The 24331-nt window shown below is 30.8% G+C and overlaps 2 protein-coding genes across 3 annotated transcripts; both read right to left on the reverse strand.

The window, feature by feature from the left end:
• Positions 1-641: 641 nt before the first annotated feature.
• Positions 642-5090, reverse strand: LOC109792532 (protein ABIL2). Its single transcript, XM_020351951.3, has 10 exons — positions 4863-5090; positions 4352-4472; positions 4164-4246; positions 3451-3601; positions 3032-3131; positions 2300-2392; positions 2166-2208; positions 1991-2076; positions 1487-1638; positions 642-1191 (listed from the first exon to the last, which is right to left on the reverse strand). Exons 2-10 carry the CDS (start codon positions 4445-4447, stop codon positions 1030-1032), a joined length of 966 nt encoding a protein of 321 aa, XP_020207540.2. The 5' UTR covers positions 4448-4472; positions 4863-5090; the 3' UTR covers positions 642-1029.
• Positions 5091-7142: 2052 nt separating this feature from the next.
• On the reverse strand, positions 7143-19012 carry LOC109792531 (uncharacterized). Of its 2 annotated transcripts, none has more exons than XM_020351950.3 (15): positions 18862-19012; positions 18599-18696; positions 18377-18518; positions 17771-17889; positions 17597-17678; positions 16906-17054; positions 16090-16246; positions 15929-15990; positions 15115-15226; positions 9677-9817; positions 9501-9538; positions 9122-9214; positions 8077-8160; positions 7828-7980; positions 7143-7433 (listed from the first exon to the last, which is right to left on the reverse strand). In XM_020351950.3, the coding sequence occupies exons 2-15, from the start codon at positions 18665-18667 to the stop codon at positions 7293-7295; spliced, it is 1542 nt and encodes a 513-aa protein (XP_020207539.2). In that variant the 5' UTR covers positions 18668-18696; positions 18862-19012; the 3' UTR covers positions 7143-7292. The 2 variants fall into 2 exon arrangements, with proteins under 2 accessions (XP_020207539.2, XP_020207538.2); XM_020351949.3 differs by having other exon boundaries at positions 15929-15993.
• Positions 19013-24331: the final 5319 nt, after the last annotated feature.

Below are 24331 nucleotides of genomic sequence, written 5' to 3' on the forward strand. Positions count from 1 at the left end.
TTAATTTATCTTAGTTCACGGGCTAGTAAATACTAAGCCCAAAAGAAATTGAGTCTATTTAGTTTGAGTTTTTTGCCCCTTTAAATTACAAGTTAAAGTTATTTTAAAAATAAGGTAATCCAATCTGACCAATACGTCAAAATACTAAATAACACGAGAAAGAAAAAAAAAAAGCTAGTGTAAAAAATAGTAGATAAACTCATTTCTCACAATTGACTGATGCTAATTTTCAACTCCAAAACATTTGCAGCTAGTCGTGGTTAACATTAAGGATGTGTTTGGAAATCAGTTGAGTTTGATTTAATTGAGATTGAAAAAAAGATAATACTTACAAATTTGTACTTTTTATTTATTTATTGGAATATGTGCTTTTCGTTGAATGTGATTTTAAACCAATATTCAAACATATATTAAATAATTAGCACTTAGTAGTAATGTAGGGATCCAAATGATCAAAGGAAAACACTTTTTAAGGTCATTTTCACCCATATCCATAGAGGCTGAAATGATCGATTCTAACACTTTGATTCATAGATCAAAATGATAGTTCATGCGAGGGGAAAACACTGTAAGATAAGATTAAACCTTCTATCAAATTCAGCATATCTATTTTTCTTTTAAATAATACAAGGAAACAATACTTAAAATGTGAAACGATTTTCATCATGTTGCAAAACCATATTATATACAAAAGTCAGTAAATTCCCAAAAATCATGGATGCAAACTAGACTAGGGTTTGAGACGCCTTCAATTCTCAAGCCGATGAGCAATTGTGTCAAGAGATGACGCAAGATAACATTGGGAGCTTAGCTTACGACAGAATAAAGAAGAGAAAAAAGAGCAAAAGTAAAAATACCAATACCATACAATATATGTTCATTCCAAACCTGAAAGAAATAACAAAGTACAAACAAATGCTGCATGTGAAAATGAAGCAGGAAGCAAAAGCTAAACACTTTCCATGAACTCTTTCTTTCTTTCTTTCCCTTGCACTCATTTTGTTTGTATGAAACTATGTCATTCAATCATCAGTATTCATCTAAGTAACTGTATAGCATGTCATCCTTCTTAGACTTGCGCCTGCTTAGCAAGGACTTGAGAAGACGCTTACTTTTACTGGGGTGGTGCTGTTCTACGTCTCTCTCAGCAGGTAATCGCATTGAAGCTGATTTCCGCGGCTCTGAAGCGTACTGATAATATATGGACAGAAACCATAAGTATTGGTGAAGTATACGAGAATATCAATGTCATATAAGATTTTCATAGTAGATATAAAAGTTTAGATACTTCATCGACATGTATCAGTGAAGTATCTTTGAGTATTAATATTGGATATAGATACTGAATTGCATTGGTGAAGTATCTAAGAGTACTGGTATTAGATGCAGTCTTATAGATAGGTGAAGTAAATTGAAGTATCAATTGTTCCATAGTTGGCATCATATTGCAAAAAGTGAATTGAATTCAGCTTAATAAATTAATTACCCTTAATCTTTCATCAGAAGGACTTGGTGTGGTGGGTCTCCTGGCTGAGTTTGGAGTAGTTGGTCTACTACTAGTCTTGGGTGTTGTAGGCCTACTTGATAGAGATCCAGTGCGTAAAAGTGGAAATCTGTATGGTGAAACTGTTCGCTTCTCTGCAAATTGCAGTTCAAATGCTAATAAGAACACACATAGATCTTTAACTTTCATGTTAAAATGGCAAAGAAATATTTGGTAGACCACATAATAGTTGAATGAATAATAAGATATCAAATGATTATTGAAGTTATTCCAAACCCCGCCTTAGTAGAAGCCTCTTTGAGACTATCTTAATTGCATACTTGATTCATGAAAAGTTGAACTTAGAATAAAAATTGAACTCAGTTTGATAAATGAGTTGAACTTAACAATGTATAATTCAAGTTGATATTAGACATGTTTAGTCTCATAAATTAAAGATACCATGAATGTTTATAAGCCATGGACAGTCATTTCCTTTTATGTTACCTAAATCTTTTTTTGTCATGGTTGAAGTGAATGAAAATGCTCCTGCTCTCTGAGGTTGCAAAGAAGGTGATGGGGAACTCCCTTTGCTGCATCAACATAAAGAGTTGTGTGAACATGATTTTGTGGCTAAGGAAACCTATGTTATCCTAGAATGTTACGCAGAATATGTAATCACCTCTCTGTAGATGTTGGCGTTTCTCGTATGGTGGCTCGAACAGCTTTGGTATGCAAATCAGAATAATATATATAAATATGTTAACTTATGTTTAAGATTTTAGAGTGAAAATAGGGGAGAGAAAAATGAGATACCATTTCTGAAGTGATGCCAGTCATCTTCATCATCTAGGCTGCATCCCATGTATTTTGATTTTGTTAAATTGGCACCACGTAGTGTCTCCCCAGCTGAAATGGGGTCAATATACATCACACACAAACACAAATTATATGAATAAATATCTTAGAGAGAAAATTATGTGGGGCTCATAATTTTTGTTATAACTTTCAAGAAATTTTAACCAAGAGGATAAATTATTAGATGGTCTCGGACGACATAATTTTTAATTAATCTTTACATGACATATAATTAAGTTTAATTAATTTTTTTCATAAATTTAAAAATAATAAAATGACACATAATGATTGATTGAGACTATGATCACTTGCTGATTCTAAATTACTTAATAATTTCTAAGACAAGAGGGTGTATTAGAAAAAAGTGTGTTAGATATTGTATTAATAGTATAAAGGGAGAAAAATAAAAGCTTTTCCTTAAGTGATCTTTGGATTGATGGAAAGGTTGGAATGGAGTGTAGTGGAATGAAATGGCACTAGGTTCTATTATTTGGATTGTTCAAAATAGGATAAAATAGAATGGAAGCCAATGACATGCATTTTATTCCATTTGAGGAACCAAATTTTTTTTTTTTTTTCTGTTTCATCATACAGATATCCAAAAAGAATTGTAATTAACTTTCATCCATTTCATTTTCAAATATAGCTTAAAATTTGAAGAGAGGTGAGGATAATGTTTTATAATCTTGCCTGGCAAAATATAACGTTTATGATATTTTGGAGCATCAATCACCGATGATTGCTGGGTACACCCCTCATGATCCATGAATGCTTGGCACGTCCTTATTCTCTAATAATGTTCCACATTAAGGAAAAACAATGTTAACAAGATTTGTTCCCCCGATTTGTGGATGATTCAAAGCTCTTCTATAACTATATTATGCTGAAATACTTCATAAATAAAATGTTCTCATTGATGAAGTACAACACGACTTACTGAAATTAAGATGTTTAGTAAACATGCTGTCACATAGTATTAGTCAACGAAAAAGATAAGATCATCCAAGTTTGTTGATGATTTCATTCAATAACTTGGTAGTAAATTAATCAATCGTTAATATTTGCAATTATATTATTTTCCTGAAGCGGAATGAAAAGGGTAAGTATACCTGTTGAATACATGATAAACGTAGCTCTGTCTCAGAAACTTCAACAATCTTTTCATCTAACAAGTCATTCACCTTATAGGTCACAGACCCTAAATGATCCACCGTATTTATAAGAGCTTTGATGGCATAATCCTTCAATGTTTCAATCACTCTGCAAACATGACAGAAAATTAAAAGTAATGAAGGGTATAAATGATCTATAATAATGTCAAAATAAGGTCCAGTTCAGCTAAATTTCTCTTAATAAGTGGAAAAAACAAGAAAGTTACATGAATTAAACTTGACCCATAAGTATGTGTACCTTTAAATATCATAAAACTAGAGATGTTTAAACTAATTAGGATCAGATGTAATCATGCTGGGATATTTAAAAATTATCTCCAAAAGAATATGAGATTTTAATACATCCAAATACATGTAAATAACCTCTTCCTAGTATTAAGAGGCCATAATTTATACATATTGAGTATTCTAATTCTAAACATAAATAATCTCTAGTTTTAAATGTTTTCCATCCCAGAATAATATGCATAAGTTAAAATTAACTTTTAAAGAAACTAAATAAGACAATATTTATAAATTAACTTATGGGTAAACTACTATAAATTTAATTCATCTTATCTTACTATTTTCTTCTCATGCTAATTGTAATTGAAAAATTTGTCTGAACAGGACCTAAATATAGACTAACTGAAGCAAAGAAGGTAACTCACATCTGTTTCTGGTCATCATTGGCGTAAGAGAGTTCAAAATATTCAGCTGCTGAGTATAATTGTGTTCTCAGATTTTTCAAATCCTTGTAATATATATGGAATATGGATATATCAAAAATACAACTTGAGAATTCTATCAGGTACAGAATATTAAAACAAAATAAAATGAGGCAATGTACCGAAGTTACCTTTAGACTATCATCAAAGAGCAAGCTCTGTTGCATGAAAACTTCATCATAATTTGAAGCCTCTCGAGATAAAGGTTGCATTGCGATCTTCCCCATGAATGAAAAAGATGGAAAATGGTACCTAGTTTTATCATAAATAAATAAAAAAAACAAAACAATTGATGCTTAAGAAAAATAGACACAATATGAATGACAATTTTGAAGAAACAAGAGAGTAAGGACTAATAAGATGATGAAAACACCAAAACTGATATTCTTTTCAAAACCATGCACTGCATTAAGAAATAATTAAGCAGAATATATGCAATATAACACAAAAAAAAAAAAAAACTCAAACAGATTCCATAACTTTGTCTGAATCTTGAGTCATGTATTGTAGTACAAAAACTTGAATCTCAAAAGTGAAACAAACATGACCCTAAACTACATCAAAAGTTGTAAAATTATAATCCCACTTAGAAAAAACAATAAGGAAAAGATGGTGATTACTGAATTAACAAGAGACTCTCACCCTTAACTACTTGTTGAGCTAAGTTGGAAATGAAATGTTATGAGAGAGATGAAATCAGTTGGCATTTGAAAATGTCAAAAAGAGAGTGAGAGAGCACGTTGTGGACCCTTTCTTTCACTCCAACACTTACCACTGTGGTTTGGTACCTAATTTTTTTCTAAGGTTGAGGAAAGTGATAGGTGAGACATTTTTTTTTTAACTACATTTGCGGAATCAAGAGAAGTAGAGATAACGACAACAGTACGAGAACTGAGAGCAAATCACGCTCGGATAGATCCTCGGAAACCAGAATGTCTGTTCCATTTTTTTCTTTTTTTTAATCATTCGAAAGATTTACAACAGTTCATGCAACTGAGTTAGACTTTTTTTGGTATATTCAATTTTGCTTAATAATCAATAAGTTTATTGGTGTATAAGTATGAGTTAGAATCTCATATTGAAAATAACTGAATAATGATAGCTTTAGATTAAAATGCAATGTTGATTTACTTGTGTATTATACTCATGATCAATGTAAATTGTGTGGTGAGAGCATACTATACATAAGAGATTCGCATATGATAAAAAGATTGTTGGTGTATGAATGAGAGATTTAAACCCAAAATAAACTATATAAGAATTCTCTATACACAACAAAAGTTAGTGACATTTTATCTTTTTTTTTTTTTCATTTCTTCAAATTTATTATTTGCTAATTTGGCCTTCCACTTTTTAATTAAGAAATTGTAATGCATTTATTAGTTTAATATTTAATATCTAACAAAAAAATATTGACATTACACTATTTTTTATTTATTAATTCATGAGAATCAAACTCAATATAAAAAATAATAATAATAACACTGAAGATACCAAAGGAAAAAAAAAAAAAACAGAAGAAGAAGAAAGAAACTTACCTCCAAATTATACTTTTAATATGGCCGATCTGATGACATGGAATTAATTAACTTTCTATTTATTCGCATTACCATGTAAAATCAGTGTCTTATTGAGTTAAATGACGAGTAGGGAGTCAAGAATCACAAAGAAAATGAGAAACGAAATTGAGCAAAATAAAAGGACAAAAGTGAAGCTAAGGATAATTAATAATTATAATTAATATAGGAACAAAGTTGTCTCGAGAGGCAAAAAGTAGGCACTTGTAATCATTGACCTCTTGTGGGTCTTGTTTTTCTAATGGCTTGTTTGATTTCTGAAAACGGAATGACGAATGAGTAGAATACACTAGTGTTTGCTTTTTACCTTTTTTGACTTCTTTTCAACAAGAGTGGAATGGGCAAAAGGGGCAACAATCATTCAAATAATAAATTATTTACATAAAGAAGAAAACTTGAAATTTGTTTACCCGCGTATTATTATTAATTTTTTTTAAAAAAATTAATCACTAAAAAAGTAGTTTATTTTCTTAAAATATCATTATGTTAATCTTTATGAAGTAATAATTGTTGGTACAAGGGATACCGATTAATTGTCCAGTTCTTGTTGATAAAAAAAAAAATAGAAGAAAAAAAAACGTCATCGTTTCATAATGTCGTTTTTCGTATTAATTAAAAATAAAAAAGATAATCAACAAAACAAATTAGAAGAGTAATTTGAGAATTAATCAAATTCTTGAGGAGCTGATTTCATAACAAGTTTTTTGAAAAGTCTATGTGATGATGATACTTATAATTTTAAATGATAGGCTTCAAGTTTACTCAAAATAAAAAAAGCAAAATATATTTTCTTCATAACATGTTTATTTCAAATATAGTCAAATTTTAAAAAATAAAAATACTAAAATTTAAGATAATAAAAAATGTAAGTATACTTTACTTAATATTTAAATATATTTTTAGTATTTTCAGACATTTTTCTATTGAACCTCTGTTTATGAAGTTTCTTCTTCTTCTTCTTTTTAATCCTTGGAATCTGCAATGCTCTTTTAAAATTAAATCTCAATCCACAATAAGAGATCACAATTTGGGCGACTTGTGACTGGCAATTTTTTTTCTTCTATTTTATATTTAAAAGTACAATTTCCTTGGAATAAAAAGAATCAAGTCAATTAAAAAAATTAAAAACCCATTAACCGCTTAATTTTTTTTTTTTTTGGAGTTGATTCTAACGATTTAAAATAACAAGAAATCATACTTTAAGATTTAAGATAGAAAATCAGTCACAAATTTTATGTCCTGTTTGGCTCCCACTGTGAGGAGGGACTAAAAGGAGCTTTCTATATATTTCATGAATAAAAAAAAACTTCAAATTTGAGACTAGAACATTGAAAAGACTAGAACATTGGTTGAACCCATTTTGCCACCTTTAAATAAAATAATATTTGAAATTAGAACATAACTATTTTTCAATTCTTAACAAGCATATGATAAAATACTAATTCCTCATCTAATAATAAAAATGTAATCTAAATTAAAGTAGCAAAGTTCGTTTTCAGAAGTCATGGAAAAGCATGAGAGCATCATCGAGTTTCATCAATGATGCTCCTAGGAGCAACCAGACATTTTGCAGCCGTTTGTATTTCTTCTGCAGTGGTCCTGGCTCCTTTAGCTTGTCTTTAGGAACATTTAAAAGCTGAAACAATTAGCAATAACATTTTAGTATGCAACAGTCCACAGATAATGAAACTCAAGGCAGCAAATGTAATCAAGAGAGAGAATCATTAAATACAGTATGAGACCCATTAAATTTTATGTTTTCCAATAGATTTTAATCAAGCAATGTGTGTTTGAAAGAGTGTGTAACAGAGTATTTTGCTAGCATTTCTCTTTGCAAGACATTAAAGACCAACAAACATACAATGATGATGACAAATCAATATACATATAAAACCCCATTAGAGGAAGGGGAACCACAACCACATCCTTGCCACATTGAGGATTGCACAACAAGCATAAGATATTATAAGCTAATCTTGCAAACCTATTTTAATTTGACGGAGGTCAATTTATAAACTTATATTACAAACCTCTTCATTCTTTTCCTGTTCATAAGCCATTCTTATGCTCAAATTTAAGGCAGCATGGTACATCTCGTCCAGTACATTTATCCAAAGCAGAGGCTGATTAACTTTCCACAAAAAAATATTTGATGGCTTGCCGACCATAACACTTGTCACTGTCTGCACGAACAATTAAGTTGTGGAAATATTAAATATCAAGACACAAATATCAACTGATTCCTAAAGTGTCTGTAAATATTGATAAGATTGCTCAACCTCCTTATGCAAGTAGTTATCATTCCATAACTGGTGTAGAAACTTTGAAGCTTTCTTTGGCTCAACGAGAGTACATGCTGCTATCTACAAATAAAAGAGAAGCACTTAAAGGTCATAACGTTCATATAGAATTTGAGTCCATTGACTTCCTTTATTCTTAGTTTTAGAAAAATGGAGGAATGTGTAATCATGAAATATCAGTTTAGCAATCTCCTTTATTAGATTTTGGAACATGTGAAGCATCATGGAGAACTGCCAATCTCTTAATAATAATCCATACTTCAGTTTCTCTTTGTCGCATGTTTCTCTGTTTTCTAATACACCATATCTTATTAGTCAAACTCAAGTTGCAAACAATTTTTAAAAAATTGTTGTACCTTAAAAAATCAACTTATAAGGTGAAGATTACTTCTCACATATATATATATATATACTATTATAATCTTATTTATATAAGATGTGGAATATCCAACACATACCCCTCACATCAAGGACTAGACATCTCAAACGTTAAGTTTGTTAGACTGGACATTCGTATATGGTCCAATAGCCGCCCAATAATGGATGACACAATAGATCTAACAATAATCAATAATCACTAGAATATAAACTCTGAAATGTTCTAATACCATCTTAAGAAAGTAGTTTGGAATGTAACTCAACCTTACAAAATTAGCTTGTAAGAGAAAGATTACTCTCCACTTATACAAACTATTATGGTTTTATCCCTAGTCGACGTGTGATCTCCAACAAAGTTATACATTCATTTCTTAAATTTTCAAAAATAAAAAATACACCAGTCAATTTTTCACTGCTTAAACTTTCACTTTTATGAAACGTACACTAAAATGTCATTAATAGTTTATTAGACTAGAATCTCAAACTGCCAACATGGGGTTAGTGTAGTGAACAATAACCCCATAGCATCGGAAGTTAATTAAACTAGAATCTCAAATTGCCAACATCAATGAACCAAGATTGATAGATAGAATGGAATCATTAGCAAAACTAATTTTTTACAACTTCATTGACCAGAATATATCACCTTATCTGTGTCGAGAAAACTACTATCCTTTGACAGTAGCCTGAACATTCTGTAGGCATCCTTTCCATACCTTTTCAACATAATTGACTCAACCTGCAACATACAAGTCAACACCAAACCAGAAAATTCTACACTAGTAAAATATGAATATGTGTGTGTATATGTTTGTGTGTGGTTTAATGACCATGCACCATAAGTGTAAAAAAATTTACACAGTCAACCAATAAGAAATCAAAATTGTACGACTTTTAAAGTAATTATTGTAAAAGTCAACAAAGTTACATTTATATAGAATTATAATTGGATGACAATGTAAAACTATTTTACACTGTTAATGCATGACTTGACTCATATATATATGATGTATCTATCATATAACCTCTTCATTTCGAGCCTGTTCAATAATTTTCTTCAAATCTGGAATAAAAAAGAGTTCTAAATTACAAACCATTATAGGAATCATAAACCAGAACTATGGAGGAGTAGTACAACATTTACAAATAAAAAAATAAAAATGGTGAATTTTTAAATCATAAGAATAGATATGAATTTTACCAATACTATATGAATCATCAATAATCGAAGAACCCGAACAACCCAACTGGCTAAGAGAGGCTCTAATACGATCTATGGTAAATGCTCGACCTATATCAGTCTTCATCACCTCCGTGGTAATTGTATCCAGTGACAAGGGAACTGAAACATAGGATAATATAGTACAAGTCAATAGAGAATGATGAGATAACAGTTGTGTCGTGGTGGAGGTCTTTCAATTCTTTTATGATGAAATACAAAATTCATTATTGTTGAGATATAATCAAAGTCTTACATCAATAGAATAAGAAGAAAAATAAGAGTTTATACAACACACTCATACTATATTATTCTATTGGTAAGAGACCTTTTGAATGATGATTAAAAGTAAAACCATGCTGATGTAAGTTCAAAGTGGACAATGTGGAGAGATATGTGTGAATACCAGACCCACAACAAGATAATAATGTTCCTCTTGAATAAAATATATTCCTCATACAAATAAAAACCCAATAACCCCATGAATTACAACAGAAAAATTGCAAAAGAGAAAGGAGGATAAGCATCCTTCTTAGGGAAAGAACAAATCAGAGAACCAGATAGAGAATCAATGGAACAAGCTGGCTGCACAATCCAATATATCTTTACTCCAAGGTCTTTCATGGTCTCCCTCTACCCTTTTTCATGACATAAAAAACCATCCTATTCCTATCTATTCTCCGTACTGGAGCCTTCAACTAGGAGTGGATTGATTATTAATAGGACACACCCAACTTTCACCAAAATGCTGAATAAGGAATTCTCTAGTCCTATGGTTGTTTGAATGTAAATAAAGAGGAAGGAAATGAGGAGGAATGAGATAAATTGAAAATACCAAATTTTCATTGCAAATTTTAGAGGAGAAATAGGAATTTTCTGATGAGTCTCATATTAAAGAATTTCCCCACCATAAAGTAGGGGGACCTGTTGCATTTGATAATTTTGTTTCTCTTTCTAGAAAAGTAAACAAATTATAACATAAAAAGAATAAATAATTTTAAGTTAAGAAAAAATAATATAGTAAAAACTTTAAATTTTTTAGCTAAATTTATTTATTTTTATTTAGTATATTTTCAGTCATCCTTACAAGTGCGAAGAAATTTCTTCACTTTTTCTCTTATTATATATCCAAAATAACATCTTTTCTATCTATTTCTTTTACTTCTATCTTTCCTATTTCTCTTCTCATTATTTCACTTATAATCCATACAGACCATAAAAAACCACAACAAAACAGTGTAATAACGGGTAAGGAACTGATTCTAACAAAGCATCATATATTACACATATCAAGGGAAGGAGCTGTATACATCATATGAACCAGAAATATGTCGGTATCTATTAAGTAATGCAGTCAAAATAAAAGACTTGACTAGTTTTGGATTTCTACAAAGGTTTATCAAGAAGAAAAGAAGCTTATTCAAAGAATGAGAAATTGGACAAAGGAGACTATGCTATTGCTAGGTCACCAATTGATACTTCCCTATGTTCCTCTTTAATTATTGGTTCTTAAGTAAAATTGTCTTCTTACATTTCTTGGTTTGCGTATAGAAATCTTAATTGAATATTAAAAAGGAATGGAGATAGTAGAAGATTAACCACTGGGTATTGCACTTCTCTTAGGAAAATCTCAGAACTTGGGGGACTATAAAATAAAATGTGGCAGCACAATCTAGTGCATATGCAGAATTTATAGCATTAGCTCAAGGTGAATGTGGACAAGTTTGGTTAAAAATCATTCTCAAAGATTTGAGGATCAAGTTGTTAGATAATCTTAAATTTTAGAGATATTCGAGTTAGTTATTCGGAATTATTTGTTTAGTCTGTTTTATCTTTTGAGTTATTTGTTTCAGTTTAGATAAGATAGTTTTTGATAAGTTTTGTTTAGATAAGATAGTTTTTGATAAGATTTGTTTTGATAAGATATTTTATTATCTTTTTGTTAATTCGGTACGTTGTACAATGGCTATTTAAAGGCCATCCCTTATTCAATGAAAAACACAGTGAGTTGCTACGTTCACCCACAACATTAGTATTACCTCGTCTCTCTTAGTTTTTCTACAAATTGGTATCAGAGCTTTATGCTCTGAGTGCCGAGTGTGAGAGGAAAATAGTGTGCGCCTGTGAAGGGGAGGAAAGAAGAAAGAGAGAGTAATGGCGAAGGTTGTTAATGGAATGACGGTACCACAACTGTCAAAGAAAACCAATTATGATAATTGGTGTTTACAGATGAAGACCCTGTTGGGTTCCCAAAGTCTATGGGATATAGTGGAGAAAGGGTTTCAAGAACCCGAGGAGGACGAAGACCAATCTGTGGCTCAGATTGCCGCATTGGAAAAGACACGAGTAAAGGACAAATCGGCTTTGTATTTTTTGTACAATGCCGTGGATGAGTCAGGCTTCGAGAAGATTGCAAACGCTGCATCTTCAAAGGAAGCATGGAAGATCTTGGAGGTTGCGCACAGAGGTAACCACCGTGTCAGACAGATCCGACTTCAAACTCTCCGAGGAGAGTTTGAGTGTTTGAAGATGGAGGATAAGGAACAAGTATCTGAGTACATAACTCGGGTGGAGAAGGTGGCTAACCAACTCAGAAGGAATGGGGAGCCAATGCCAGCAAGTAGAATTGTGGAGAAAATCTTGAGATCATTAACAGATGATTTCGAGAGTATTGCATGCGTAATTGAGGAGTCAAAGGACTTGTCAGTTCTCTCAGTGGAAGAGCTCGCTGGGTCACTCGAAGCCCACGAACAAAGGAGGAGGAAGATGAAGAATACACTTGATCAAGCATTACAGGCGCAACTTGATTTGAATGAAACTCGGAACACCCAGGGCCGAAGATCAAGTGGACAAGGACGAGGTGATCAAGGACGAGGTGATCAAGGACGAGGTGAACAAGGACGAGGTAGAGGACGAGGTGATCATGGAGGTGGACAAGGACGAGGTGATCGTAGCCAAGGAAGTCAGCCGAGGTCCGAGGTGGAATGTTATAAGTGTGGCAAACTCGGCCACTACGCAAAAGAATGCAGATCGGCAAATTGCTACAACTGTGGCAAATACGGTCACATAGCAAAGTATTGCCGAGCTAAAAGCCGAAGTGAAGAGAAAGAGAAGAATCTTCTCACAGAAGAAGAGGACGAGGAAGCAGGAATTTTGATGATGACGCAGAGCTCGGAGACCAAGCTACGTCCGAGTTGTGCTTCCGAGGTTCAGCTAAACTTGAGTTGCGTGGAGTGATCAGCAGTTGAGCTTCCAAGCTCAGATGAGAAGTCAGAAGCCGAGCTTGATTCGAGTTGCTTAAACAACTCGATCTGGTATTTGGACACTGGGGCGAGCAATCATATGTGTGGAGAAGAGAGTTTCTTCAACGAACTCATCAAGGTGAAGGTTGGATTCGTGTCATTTGGGGATGATTCCAAGGTGGCGGTAAAAGGGCGTGGAACCATCAAGTTTATGCAGAAGGATGGATGAGTTGGAGAAATAAGAAATGTCTACTACGTTCCCGAGCTTAAAAGCAACATCTTAAGCATGGGGCAGATGATGGAGAATGGCAACTCGGTTCTGATGAAGGATCGAGTGCTTTATTTGAAGGACAAGCATGATCGCTTAATAGGCCGAGTGGAGATGAAAAAGAATCGGATGTATAAACTGGAGCTGAACATCATTCAAAATAAGTGCTTAAAGCTGGATGTGAAGGATGAAGCCATGATGTGGCATTTTCGTTTTGGGCATTTAAACGTTGGAGGCTTGGCTTGCAAACTGTACAACCCTGTTACAGGCAAAATTCTGGTAAGTCGAGATGTCCAGGTAGACAAGGAAAGTGAGTGGAGAAACTCTGAAAAGACTTCGGGGAGTTCGAACTCTAAGAGGAAGAGCTCGGAGATGATAGGAAGAAGCTCGGATAGGACCAATGAGCATTCCGAGGAAGATGATGAACCTGAGCAGCTTAGAACTCGGAGCTTGCAAGACATCTACAACTCCACTGACGAGTTACATGTAGTATGTCTATTGACAGGAACATAAGATATAAAGTTTGAAGAGGCGGTACTTTATGAGAGATGGAAGAAAGCAATGGATGAGGAGATCAGATCAATTGAGAAGAGTGAGACGTGGAAGTTGACAGATTTACCCACAGGAGCTCGGCCAATTGGTTTGAAGTGGGTATACAAAAGGAAGACAAATGCAAATGGCGAAGTGGAGCGCTACAAAGCTCGTCTTGTGGCGAGGGGTTATAAACAGCAGAAAGGCATTGATTATGATGAATTCTTTGCACCCGTGACAAGGATGGAAACGATTCGATTATTACTGTCCTTAGCAGCATCTTGGAGTGTCCAACATGCAGTTTGGCTTAGAAACTTGCTAAGCAAACTGGAAATTATGAAAGCTGAGAAAGTGTTGATCCGAGTAGACAACAGGTCGGCAATCGAGCTAGCCAAGAATCCAATCAATCACGAAAGAAGTAAAGCTGAGCTAGTTGAGGAGTTTAAAGAAGTGATGAACAACAGGTATTTTTGTGTCCCAAAAGAGGCATCGGCCACCGCGACGCCGGGGGTGCTGGACGTCGCATGGCTCGCGGGGCCATGGTACGCGGAGGAGTATCGCGCTCTGGAAGAGGCATCGAAATGGAAAAAAAAATTTAAGCTTATGGGGGAGTTTTGTTAGATAATCTTAAATTTTAGAGATATTCGAGTTAGTTATTCGGAATTATTTGTTTAGTCTGTTTTATCTTTTGAGTTATTTGTTTCAGTTTAGATAAGATAGTTTTTGATAAGTTTTGTTTAGATAAGATAGTTTTTGATAAGATTTGTTTTGATAAGATATTTTATTATCTTTTTGTTAATTCGGTACGTTGTACAATGGCTATTTAAAGGCCATCCCTTATTCAATGAAAAACACAGTGAGTTGCTACGTTCACCCACAACATTAGTATTACCTCGTCTCTCTTAGTTTTTCTACACAAGTGTGGATTGGACCAATGAGACTTTACCACAAGAAGTCTTGCAATAAAAGATAATAGAACAAAGCACATTAAGGTTGACAGACACTTCATCAAAGAAAAATTGGAGTAGATTAATTTATATGTTGTGTGTCTAAACAAGCCAGCTTACAGATATCATGTACTTCCAAAAGGAGTGAGCATTCCAGCATTTTAGAATATTGTATCGGAGAATGCCTATTCACCATCTAAAGGTGGGGAACGTGGAAAAACTGCTTTAGTTATTTTATGAAATATTTTAACGAATTGTATCCCAAGAAGCAAGCTATTTGACTAGGATCTTTTACTTGGAAATCCCAAAAATCTGACATCGAACTCTAGTTTCTTTCCTTTTTTGTTAAGATAGTGGGTGTATATATCTATCCCATACGTATATCATCTTAATAAGAGTTTCCAAATTTATAAAGCAAGGAATGTGGTTCACCTGAATTCTGCATTTTCACTTTTTTCTCTACAGTTTTTGTTGCCTCCAATACTGCACGTAAGACAATAGCAGTTCCATCATCATGCTGAGTTCTAACATTCTCAATCAATACCTAGAATATGAATAGAATATTTAAGTGTAAGCTTCAAATAATAACATCCCGACAAAAGACCAAAAAATCATCTGAATCAATTAAACACGATAGCTTATAAATGGGACAACCATGAAAATTTTACCATCTTTTACTAATATGATTTAAAAGAAAACCAAAGAGCACAAAGACAGTAGTACAATCCCTGTTGCCACATTTGTCACACAAGGAAAATAAAATATAGTAGCATCAACAAGGAAAAGTAAGTGACAAACTGCTTTACAGGAAGCACTACATTATGATCCAGTGATGTAATCTCTCAAGTATGAACTCATTTATTATGAACCTGCTCAAGAAGCTAAGCCTAACACTGTCAACATAATTATAATATATTTATTTAAATGTTCACCAAGAGAATAGGGGTCATAATTTTAATTTATACTGAATTACACATTATTATTTATTGGAATATTTCATCTCTGTGCACATCTAATCAGTGATAACGTACATTTTCAATCAATAAGTAATCTGTGTGATTTCAATCAATTCCAACTATCATTGGCCATGTAGTAAGCTTTTACGACTCTAAAGTTCAATTCCCTTTCTCAGTTAGTTAAATCAAAAAGAATATGTACTAAGAAATGTAAAAATTCAAAGGAAAAAGAAAGTAGACTGAGTAATAATAGCACAATATTCAGGTAAGAAATTTAATATAAAATCAACCTTATGCCTAAGATGACGTATAAACTCCTCAAAATTTGCACGCCAAAGAATTTGTTCCTCTTCTGCTGCACCAAATTTTGTATCCAACTTCAAAAACTTATACTTGCATGAAAGATTTTGTTAACTGAAAACTACTAAATTGATTTGATCACGAGTCTTACCAACATTTTCTTCAACACTATTCATTTGGGCATCATCTGAATTTTTTTCTTCATCAACATTCAATCCCATATCTGCAGTGAGTGAAAATCTGATTGCATCCCTAGGCACTGCCGCTTCTAGAACACATTGTTCTAATGTCTTTGGAGCTACAAATATCTATAAGGTACATATTATCAAAAGAAAGTGTGTTGAGAAAATCCATATCCAGGTTACAGAAGTGAACACTCAACTTTAATAACAATGATAACATTGGATGATCATCAATTGTCCACTTTCTAGCACTTTTTTGACTGTAATCAGAAGCAATAATTGAAGGGTATTTGCAAATTCAGAATTCAATAATTAACCAGTAAAGTAATCTCACTGCTGACATTATCTTAACCTAACTTCCTTTCTATTTGATGTTACCATCAAATTGATCTCAAACTTGGATGATTAGTAAATAGCAGGGGCAATATAAATAAGTCACAAAAAGAATAAGCAGAAGGCTAAGTTAATCTCAATATAAATAAATAAATAATAATAATAGTAGTAGTAGCAATAATAGTAATATGATGGATAAATATAATAAGATGAAGTGAAAATTACGAAGTGAAGGAGGATAAGGAATCCTAAAAATTAAAAAAAGAAGAGATAACCAAAGGAACAAAGCTTCACAGTCACTCAAAATAGCTGTTAGTGAAACCCCATTAGAAATTATCTTGTGCTTTACACCAGAATAGACACCAAATGCATCTTAACCCAAAACATTAATGAAAGATTATCCAAGTTATCCAACTACCTAAAGAAATTGACCTGAGTGAACAATTAATTACCTTGGCAGACTTGGCACCCCGCTTCCTAATTGTAGTTTCTTTAAATGAAGTAGAAACAACCGGCTCAGGGGCAGGGCAGCGTTCAACAAATCGAGCTGTCAAAAGTTTACAGAGTAACTCTCGTACAACTTTAGAATCCACAGCATTTTCTGAAAGAAAAAGTACATGAGTTCAGATAGACTAATTTGAAAGGATTCATGATTTTTGGCAGATAGATGAGCTCAACCATGCGTTTAAATACAGTACTTTCAACATATTAATTATAGCCAATTATATGTTAGATTAAATTGAGTGTACTGCTGAAGTATAGGTCCAGTAATATGTTTCCCTTTAACATAATTTAGAAAGACTCGACAATTCTTTGACTGTATCATATCATTACCTCCAATTAAAACCAACTAACTCCTTTCCTTATGTACCACAAATTTAGCTAAGTTGTGTATGTTGTACCATTCCTATAACCCAACCCAAAGCAAACCACAACTAATACATGTACCTTAACCCACTCCAAAAATTATGATTAAACCACAAATAAATTATGATTAAATCACGTATGATTTAGTTGGTATGTTGCACAAGTCTTAAAAATAATATTTGTCAATTTGTGTAAAACAAACCATTTTTCAGAATTAAACTAATCCGTACTGGCAAAACAATATTTAATATGTATCACACATCATAACGAACCAACCTTTTCCTTGACTTGCTCTGTCAACCATTTGTTTCAGGGTAAGCCTGCCATCACGAAGTAATCCATCAAGAAGCTCCGCACACTGCAAAACCAAGTGGAACGCTCTTAGCATTTTAAGCCATACATAAATCAAAAAGCTTGAAATGAGAAACATAAGGATCAGATCAAGCTGACTTCTTCATCAAGCCTTTGCGACACAGTCTCCAAGAATTTGGGAAATCTCAGTCGGTGGATTATGTTATCAAACAATGCCACGTACTGCGTTCTAACTTTCAAATTGTTTACATCATCATCTACATTTACAATTAATCAGAACATCGAGTCATTTTATCAACTAATGAAGCTGCATTTCATAACAAATATTACATTAATCTATAAAAAATGATGCTCATTACAAATAGATAATTATAAAAAAAAATAATACAAAAAAGGAATTAGAGAAAATATTATTAGGCTTAAATACATTTTTAGTCTTTTATATTTAAAATTAATCTTTTTAGTCTCTGTAATATAAAAAATCATGTTTTAGGACAACTAGTAACATTACCAACATGACAGATTGAGATGGTTATGGAGTGTCAATTGAGTTTAACATAATGTTTTCACTAATACAGATATTGATAAGTTAATATTGTGCAACAAATTCAATAGTATATGAGATTTATTTGACAAATACACTACCAGCATGGACTAAAAAAATTAATTTTAAATTTGAGAAACAAAAACAAATTTACATAAGGGACTAAATACAGGTTTAGGCCATAATAGTACTAGTAATACCATCAGGAACAAATGGTTGAGCACAGTTGTGTTGAACCAAAACGAGTAAAGAGTTCTTGACTTGCTCCTTAGTAAGTTCCGTGTAGTGAATCAACTGATCCAACGTGAGGGGTCCACGGTGAAATAGGTTTTCGCATACTTTCTACACACACATGCAAAAATTGAATGTTAATGAACTGAATTGAATTAAAATCCGTGAAGAGAGAAAAACGAGTTACATACAGAGACGACATTGCCGAAGTGGTTGCTGATGAGGTGAACGGCGAATTTGATGCCGTACTGTGTCGCCATTTTCTTCAGAGAGAAAACGGCGAAGAAGCCTGTGAAAGAGAAAGATGAGTAAAAATAAAAGAGGATTAAATGTGTGTTTTTTCTTTGGTATTTGGAAACAACATTTATGACGTAAGGAGCACGTTAGAAAAGGTGAATGAATTGAAGCAAGGGAAATATAATGTAGAGTAGAATAAGAGAGAAAAGGAGTATACCTGAAACTGAGATCGGAGAATGGAGCGCAACAGCAACGGAGATATGAAAACGGCGGCGGCGCTAACGAGAAGTAACGAGAGAACCGATGACTAAGCCGGGTGAATAAAAATTCCTCAACTGCTGTTATCTATTATCTGGTAGGTAACATTTCATCACCTCTATTAAAAATAAATAAAATAAAAATAAAAATAAAAATAATAAAATATTAAATTAATTGATATTATAATTAATTTATTAATTTTAAATTCTTAAATTTAATTAAAAAAAATTTAAAATTTTTTTTAAATAAAAAGATATAATGATTAAAAAAAGTAAAGACCAAGGTGGTTAGTCAAAAAAATATTTAGTATAGATAATAATATAAAGGTTAAAAAAAAATCTTTTCCTCCAAAAGTTTCAACACTGCCCACATGATATATATTGAATATCAAGTTAATCTTAATTTTATTAGAAAGATAATATAATTATCTCTAATTTTTATGTTAATTTTAAGATCTAATTATGTCATTTAAAAAATACAAAATTCTAATGTTTTAACCTAAACTTAACAATTTGATTTTCATTTACTAATTTGATCATAATTTAAGTTATAAACATCTTTTTTAAGTAATTCCAATGACATTTGAAATCTAACATCTAAAGCTACAACTTTTATAAATATTATAAAACCTAATTATGTCATTTAAGTCTATTTGAAAGGCTTATAACATACACATATTTCATTTCACACATAAAGTAAGAGATTTATCTTTTAACTCACATAACTTGTTTAACATTTTTATGTGATTTTTGAGTGTAAACTATAACTCTAAATGTCTACTTTCTAATTCAATAATCAAAATTCAATTTTATTAATCGGGATATCAGATAAATACCAAGGTATGTTCATACTAGAATTTTTAGAATTTGACACAACTCATATCCAAACTCTCTCTCCCAATCCAATCGGTAAAAATCACGATTAAAGCTTAATATTACTCTATTTTATCATTAATTATTCAAATCCAACATCAATTTCATGTTCTAATTACATATTTCTATTAACTACTCACGCAAAAACCATTTAGGGTTTCCACAAAACCCACAAACAATCTAAACTTTACAATTATAAGTTCAATCATGAAATGGGAGACATATACAACTACATAATAACAAATAGAACAATAAAAAAATCCTATAGAAGACAAAAAAACACAATGCAATCAATTGGAAAAAACCCTTTCATTCAATACAAGAAATAGAGAAGGGATTGGGTCAATCCCACTACTCAACATATATTCCATGACTAAAGTGAGACTACTCACTCCCCTCTTACCTCGATGGATGCTTGATGAAAGACATAAATCTCCGAGATGTTCTCCTATGAGCTCTGTCTCTCCTTCCTATTCACCATAGGCAACACACACGAGTTAATGATAATATAAAGTGAGGTAACCCTAACTCTAATATCACATTTATAATTTATCGAAATCAATTAAATATGTCTTTGAAATAATAGGTAATAAACTATTAATAATATAAAGGGAATAAGTTCCACAAAAACTTCCTTCCCCCCAAAAGTTCCAACATTCTCTGTAACATTAACTACCCCCACATTATAACACATAATATATTGAATAATTGAATAGAGGAAGGATCCATTTACTCCAGGAGTAAGTCTACTTAGACTTACTCTGTTCAATAACTCATACTCTATATCAAATCTCAACGATCCAACTAAAGTATGAAATGGTTTTCAAATTTTTTTTAAAATTTGCAAATTTGATCTGTGTATTAAAAACTTTAAATTCAATAATTGAATCGTTGAGATTTGATATAGATCATGAGTTATTGAATGGATCCCTCCTTAATTGAATAACCTCAAATACAATAGATAAATTCAAAATCATACAGGTAGAATGAATTACATTTAGCAACTTCATTATTGTCATACATGAAGTCCTTAGATGTCATTATTATTAAGACATCTCAAATCATTGACAATTAACTTACATCATAACCTATTAATAATTATTTTCTACCATATTTCATAATTCATTATTCCTAAATATTGATATAAATATGTCAAATCATTTATAAAATCAAATATTTAAAAGATAAAGGTATTCATCATCCTTCTTACAAATTACATTTTCACAACTTAACCTTCTAATACATGGTGTGATCCAAATGTCCCATCTAAAGATATATATATATATAATCAAGTTGATTTTAATTTTATTAGAAACAGATAACCACAAGGATTAGTTTAGTGGTTGGGTGGGTACTACAAGAAAAATTGTTATTATCTACGGAATATTATCTACGAAAATTTTTTCGTAGATAACGTTTAATTATCTACGGAATATTATCTACGAAATTTTTTTCGTAGATAATATTTAATTTTCTACGGAATATTATCTACGGAATTTTTTCCGTAGATAATGCCCACTTATCTACAAAAATTTCCGTAGATAACTTATCGACGGATATTTCCGTAGATAAAATCCGTAGGTAAAACATATTTTTATTATCTTTTCTTTTTTATTTATTATAAAATAATTAGAATATTTAATTTAACATCAACAAAAAATAATCATTATAAAATTTATTCTTTTTTAGTTTAATTATTTATTATAATACTTTTTAGTTACCGTATTGACCAAAAAATTATTTTTAATTAAAATATATTTTAGAATTTTAGTTAATTCATTATCATTCACTCATTTTATTAAAAAGTGATAAAATATAATTAATTTTTAATTAATTTAATAAAATAAAAACTTCATAAAAAAAATCTAAAATCTGTGACAATTTCTTAAATACAAATATTTAATTAATTAATTTTAATATATACTAAATTTAATATTAGAAAATTTATAAATATTTTAGTTATAATTTTTATTATCTTTTGATTTAATATTAGATTTCTTTTGATTATGAAAGATAGTAAATAAAATCTAAAATCTGTATGAGTTTGTTTGATAAAAATGTTTAATTAATTTTAATATATGAGGACTTATGTTAAATTCTCATGTGACCATTTTTGTAATCTTTCATATCCTTACCAAAAGAATTTTATTAAAAAGATAAGACAATTATCTCTAATTTCTATCACGTTTCAACCTAAACTTGACAATTTGACCTCCATTCACTAATTTGATCATAATTTTAGTTTTATACCTCTTTTTTAAGTGATTCTAATGTTATTTGAAATCTAACATCTAAAGCTACAACTTTTATATAGATTATAAAACTTAATTTGTCATTTAAGTCTATTTGAAAGACTCAACATACACATATTTCATTTCGCCTACAAAATAAAAGGTTTATCTTTTAACTCACATAAATTGCTTAACATTTTTAAGTGATTTTTGAGTCTAAATTATATCTTTAAATGTCTATTTCCTAACTCAACAATCAAAAATCAATTTCATTAGTTAAGAAATTAGATAAATACCAAGGTATGTTTATACTAGAATTTTCAGAATCTGACACAACTCATATCCAAACTCTCTCTTCCAATCCAATCAGTAAAAATCACAATTAAAGCTTACTACTACTCTATTATATCAACAATTATTCAAATCGAACATCAATTTCATGTTCTAATTACATATTCCTATTAACTACTCACACAATAACCATTTAGGGTTTCCACAGGAAGCCACAAATAATCTAAACTTTACAATTATAGGCCCAATCATGAAATGGGAGACATATACAACTATACAATATCAAATAGAACAACAAAAAGTCCTATAGAAGACAAAAAAAAAACACAATGCAATTCATTGGAAAAAACCCCTTCATACAATACAAGAAATAGAGAAGGGATTAGGGTCAATCACATTACTCAACATATATCCCACAACCAAAGTTAGACTACTCACTTCGTTCTTACCTTGATGAAAGCTTGATGAAAGACATGAATCTCCGAGATGTTCTCCTATGAGCTCTGTCTCTTCTTCCTATTCTCCACAGGCAACACACACAAGTTAATGATAATGTAAAGTGAAGTAACCCTAACTCTAGTATGACATTTATAATTTATCAAAACAATTAAATATATCTTTGAAATAATAGATAATAAACTATTATCTTAAAATATCTCTCAAAATATATTATTATCCTAATTAATTATTTCTCACTATTTTGAAAATAAGTAAATAATAACTATTATTATTTCGAAATATCACTCAGAATATAATACTAACCCAATTAATCCATTCAAAATATTATATATAAATACAGAAGATAATATCTTTTCAAACAAATAATTTCAAGATCTTTATTTTCCTTTAAATATATAAGACAATATCTTTTCAAATAAATAATTTTAAAATCTTTATTTTTCTTTAAATACATAGGACAATATCTCTTCGAATAATATAATTTTAAAATCTTTATTTTTCTTATCTTAAAATATTCTTGTTTTTAAAATCTATAAAATAATCAAGTCATAATATCTAATCAAAATATGTTAGATAAAATATAATAATATACCTAATAATAACAAATAACTTTATAAATCTTTCTTTAATTAATAAAAGTAATCATAGCCATTTAAAAAATCTTTAATATAATTATAAAACCTATTTATTTATTTAAAATATCCTATTAATAATTTAGAAAACTTGAGATGTTACAATCTCTCATCCAAAACTTTTTCAAAATATTTTTTATATATAAAAATGTTAATAATAAAAATAAAATAAAGTAATATAAAACATATTATATGAAAATGTGTACCAAAATGAAAGAAAAAATTAGTATATAAATTGCTACTAAATATAAACTACAAAAATAAATATATAAAAAATATCAAAAATGAAAGAAAAAGAATCAATATATATCAAAATAAATAAATAAAATAATTGGATTAAAATATTTTAATAGTTTCTAATAATTACTATATTTTTGCCATAATATAAAATAAATTGCTACTAAATATAAATAAAAAAAATTCATAAAATAAAATATCAAAATAAAAGGATATATTTAATAATCACTAATCATTATTAATATTCTACAAAATTCAATTGTTCTACATTATAAAATGTATTTTTGTAAATTAAAAATTATATCATATTATGCATGAAAAAAAAAAGTAGAATAAACAAAATTTTCTCTATATTAATAATGAGACTAATTTAATGATTGATACGTGACGACTTACCATGGTTATCACATTGCGCAACACATAACTAAACCACACATATGCATATACTAAAGTAAGTATAAGATATATATACAATTCAAGTTGCTAAGCAAGCAACAATAAATATCTACAACTAATTATAGAATATCATACCACTAGGGTAGTCAACAAAATAAAACCATCTACCTTACCAAAGAATGGCCTTCATCCGCATCTCTCTAGCCTATCTCTACCCTGCTCGCATACAACATATAATCATCGCAGTCCAAATCACATGAAAACATGAAAGGGTAATCTAGGTAAAATAAACAACTCATATTATTAAATAT

Source organism: Cajanus cajan, chromosome 2 (genome assembly GCF_000230855.2).
Source record: "Cajanus cajan strain Asha chromosome 2, NIPB_CcT2T_4, whole genome shotgun sequence".
NCBI classification, from domain to species: domain Eukaryota; kingdom Viridiplantae; phylum Streptophyta; class Magnoliopsida; order Fabales; family Fabaceae; genus Cajanus; species Cajanus cajan.

What these genes read in the sequence shown, in the direction of transcription:
- LOC109792532 (XM_020351951.3), bottom strand. Translation starts at nt 4,447, where the DNA reads ATGGGGAAGATCGCAATGCAACCTTTATCTCGAGAGGCTTCAAATTAT. An exon ending in TCTTTGATGATAGTCTAAAG is followed by an intron (nt 4,247 to 4,351) that starts GTAACTTCGGTA and finishes ATATATTACAAG; the next exon opens with GATTTGAAAAATCTGAGAAC. An exon ending in TAAACGTTATATTTTGCCAG is followed by an intron (nt 2,393 to 3,031) that starts GCAAGATTATAA and finishes ACCCCATTTCAG; the next exon opens with CTGGGGAGACACTACGTGGT.
- LOC109792531 (XM_020351949.3), bottom strand. Translation starts at nt 18,667, where the DNA reads ATGGCGACACAGTACGGCATCAAATTCGCCGTTCACCTCATCAGCAAC. An exon ending in TCAACCATTTGTTCCTGATG is followed by an intron (nt 17,890 to 18,376) that starts GTATTACTAGTA and finishes TTGTAAATGTAG; the next exon opens with ATGATGATGTAAACAATTTG. An exon ending in TAGTGTTGAAGAAAATGTTG is followed by an intron (nt 15,994 to 16,089) that starts GTAAGACTCGTG and finishes AATTTGGTGCAG; the next exon opens with CAGAAGAGGAACAAATTCTT.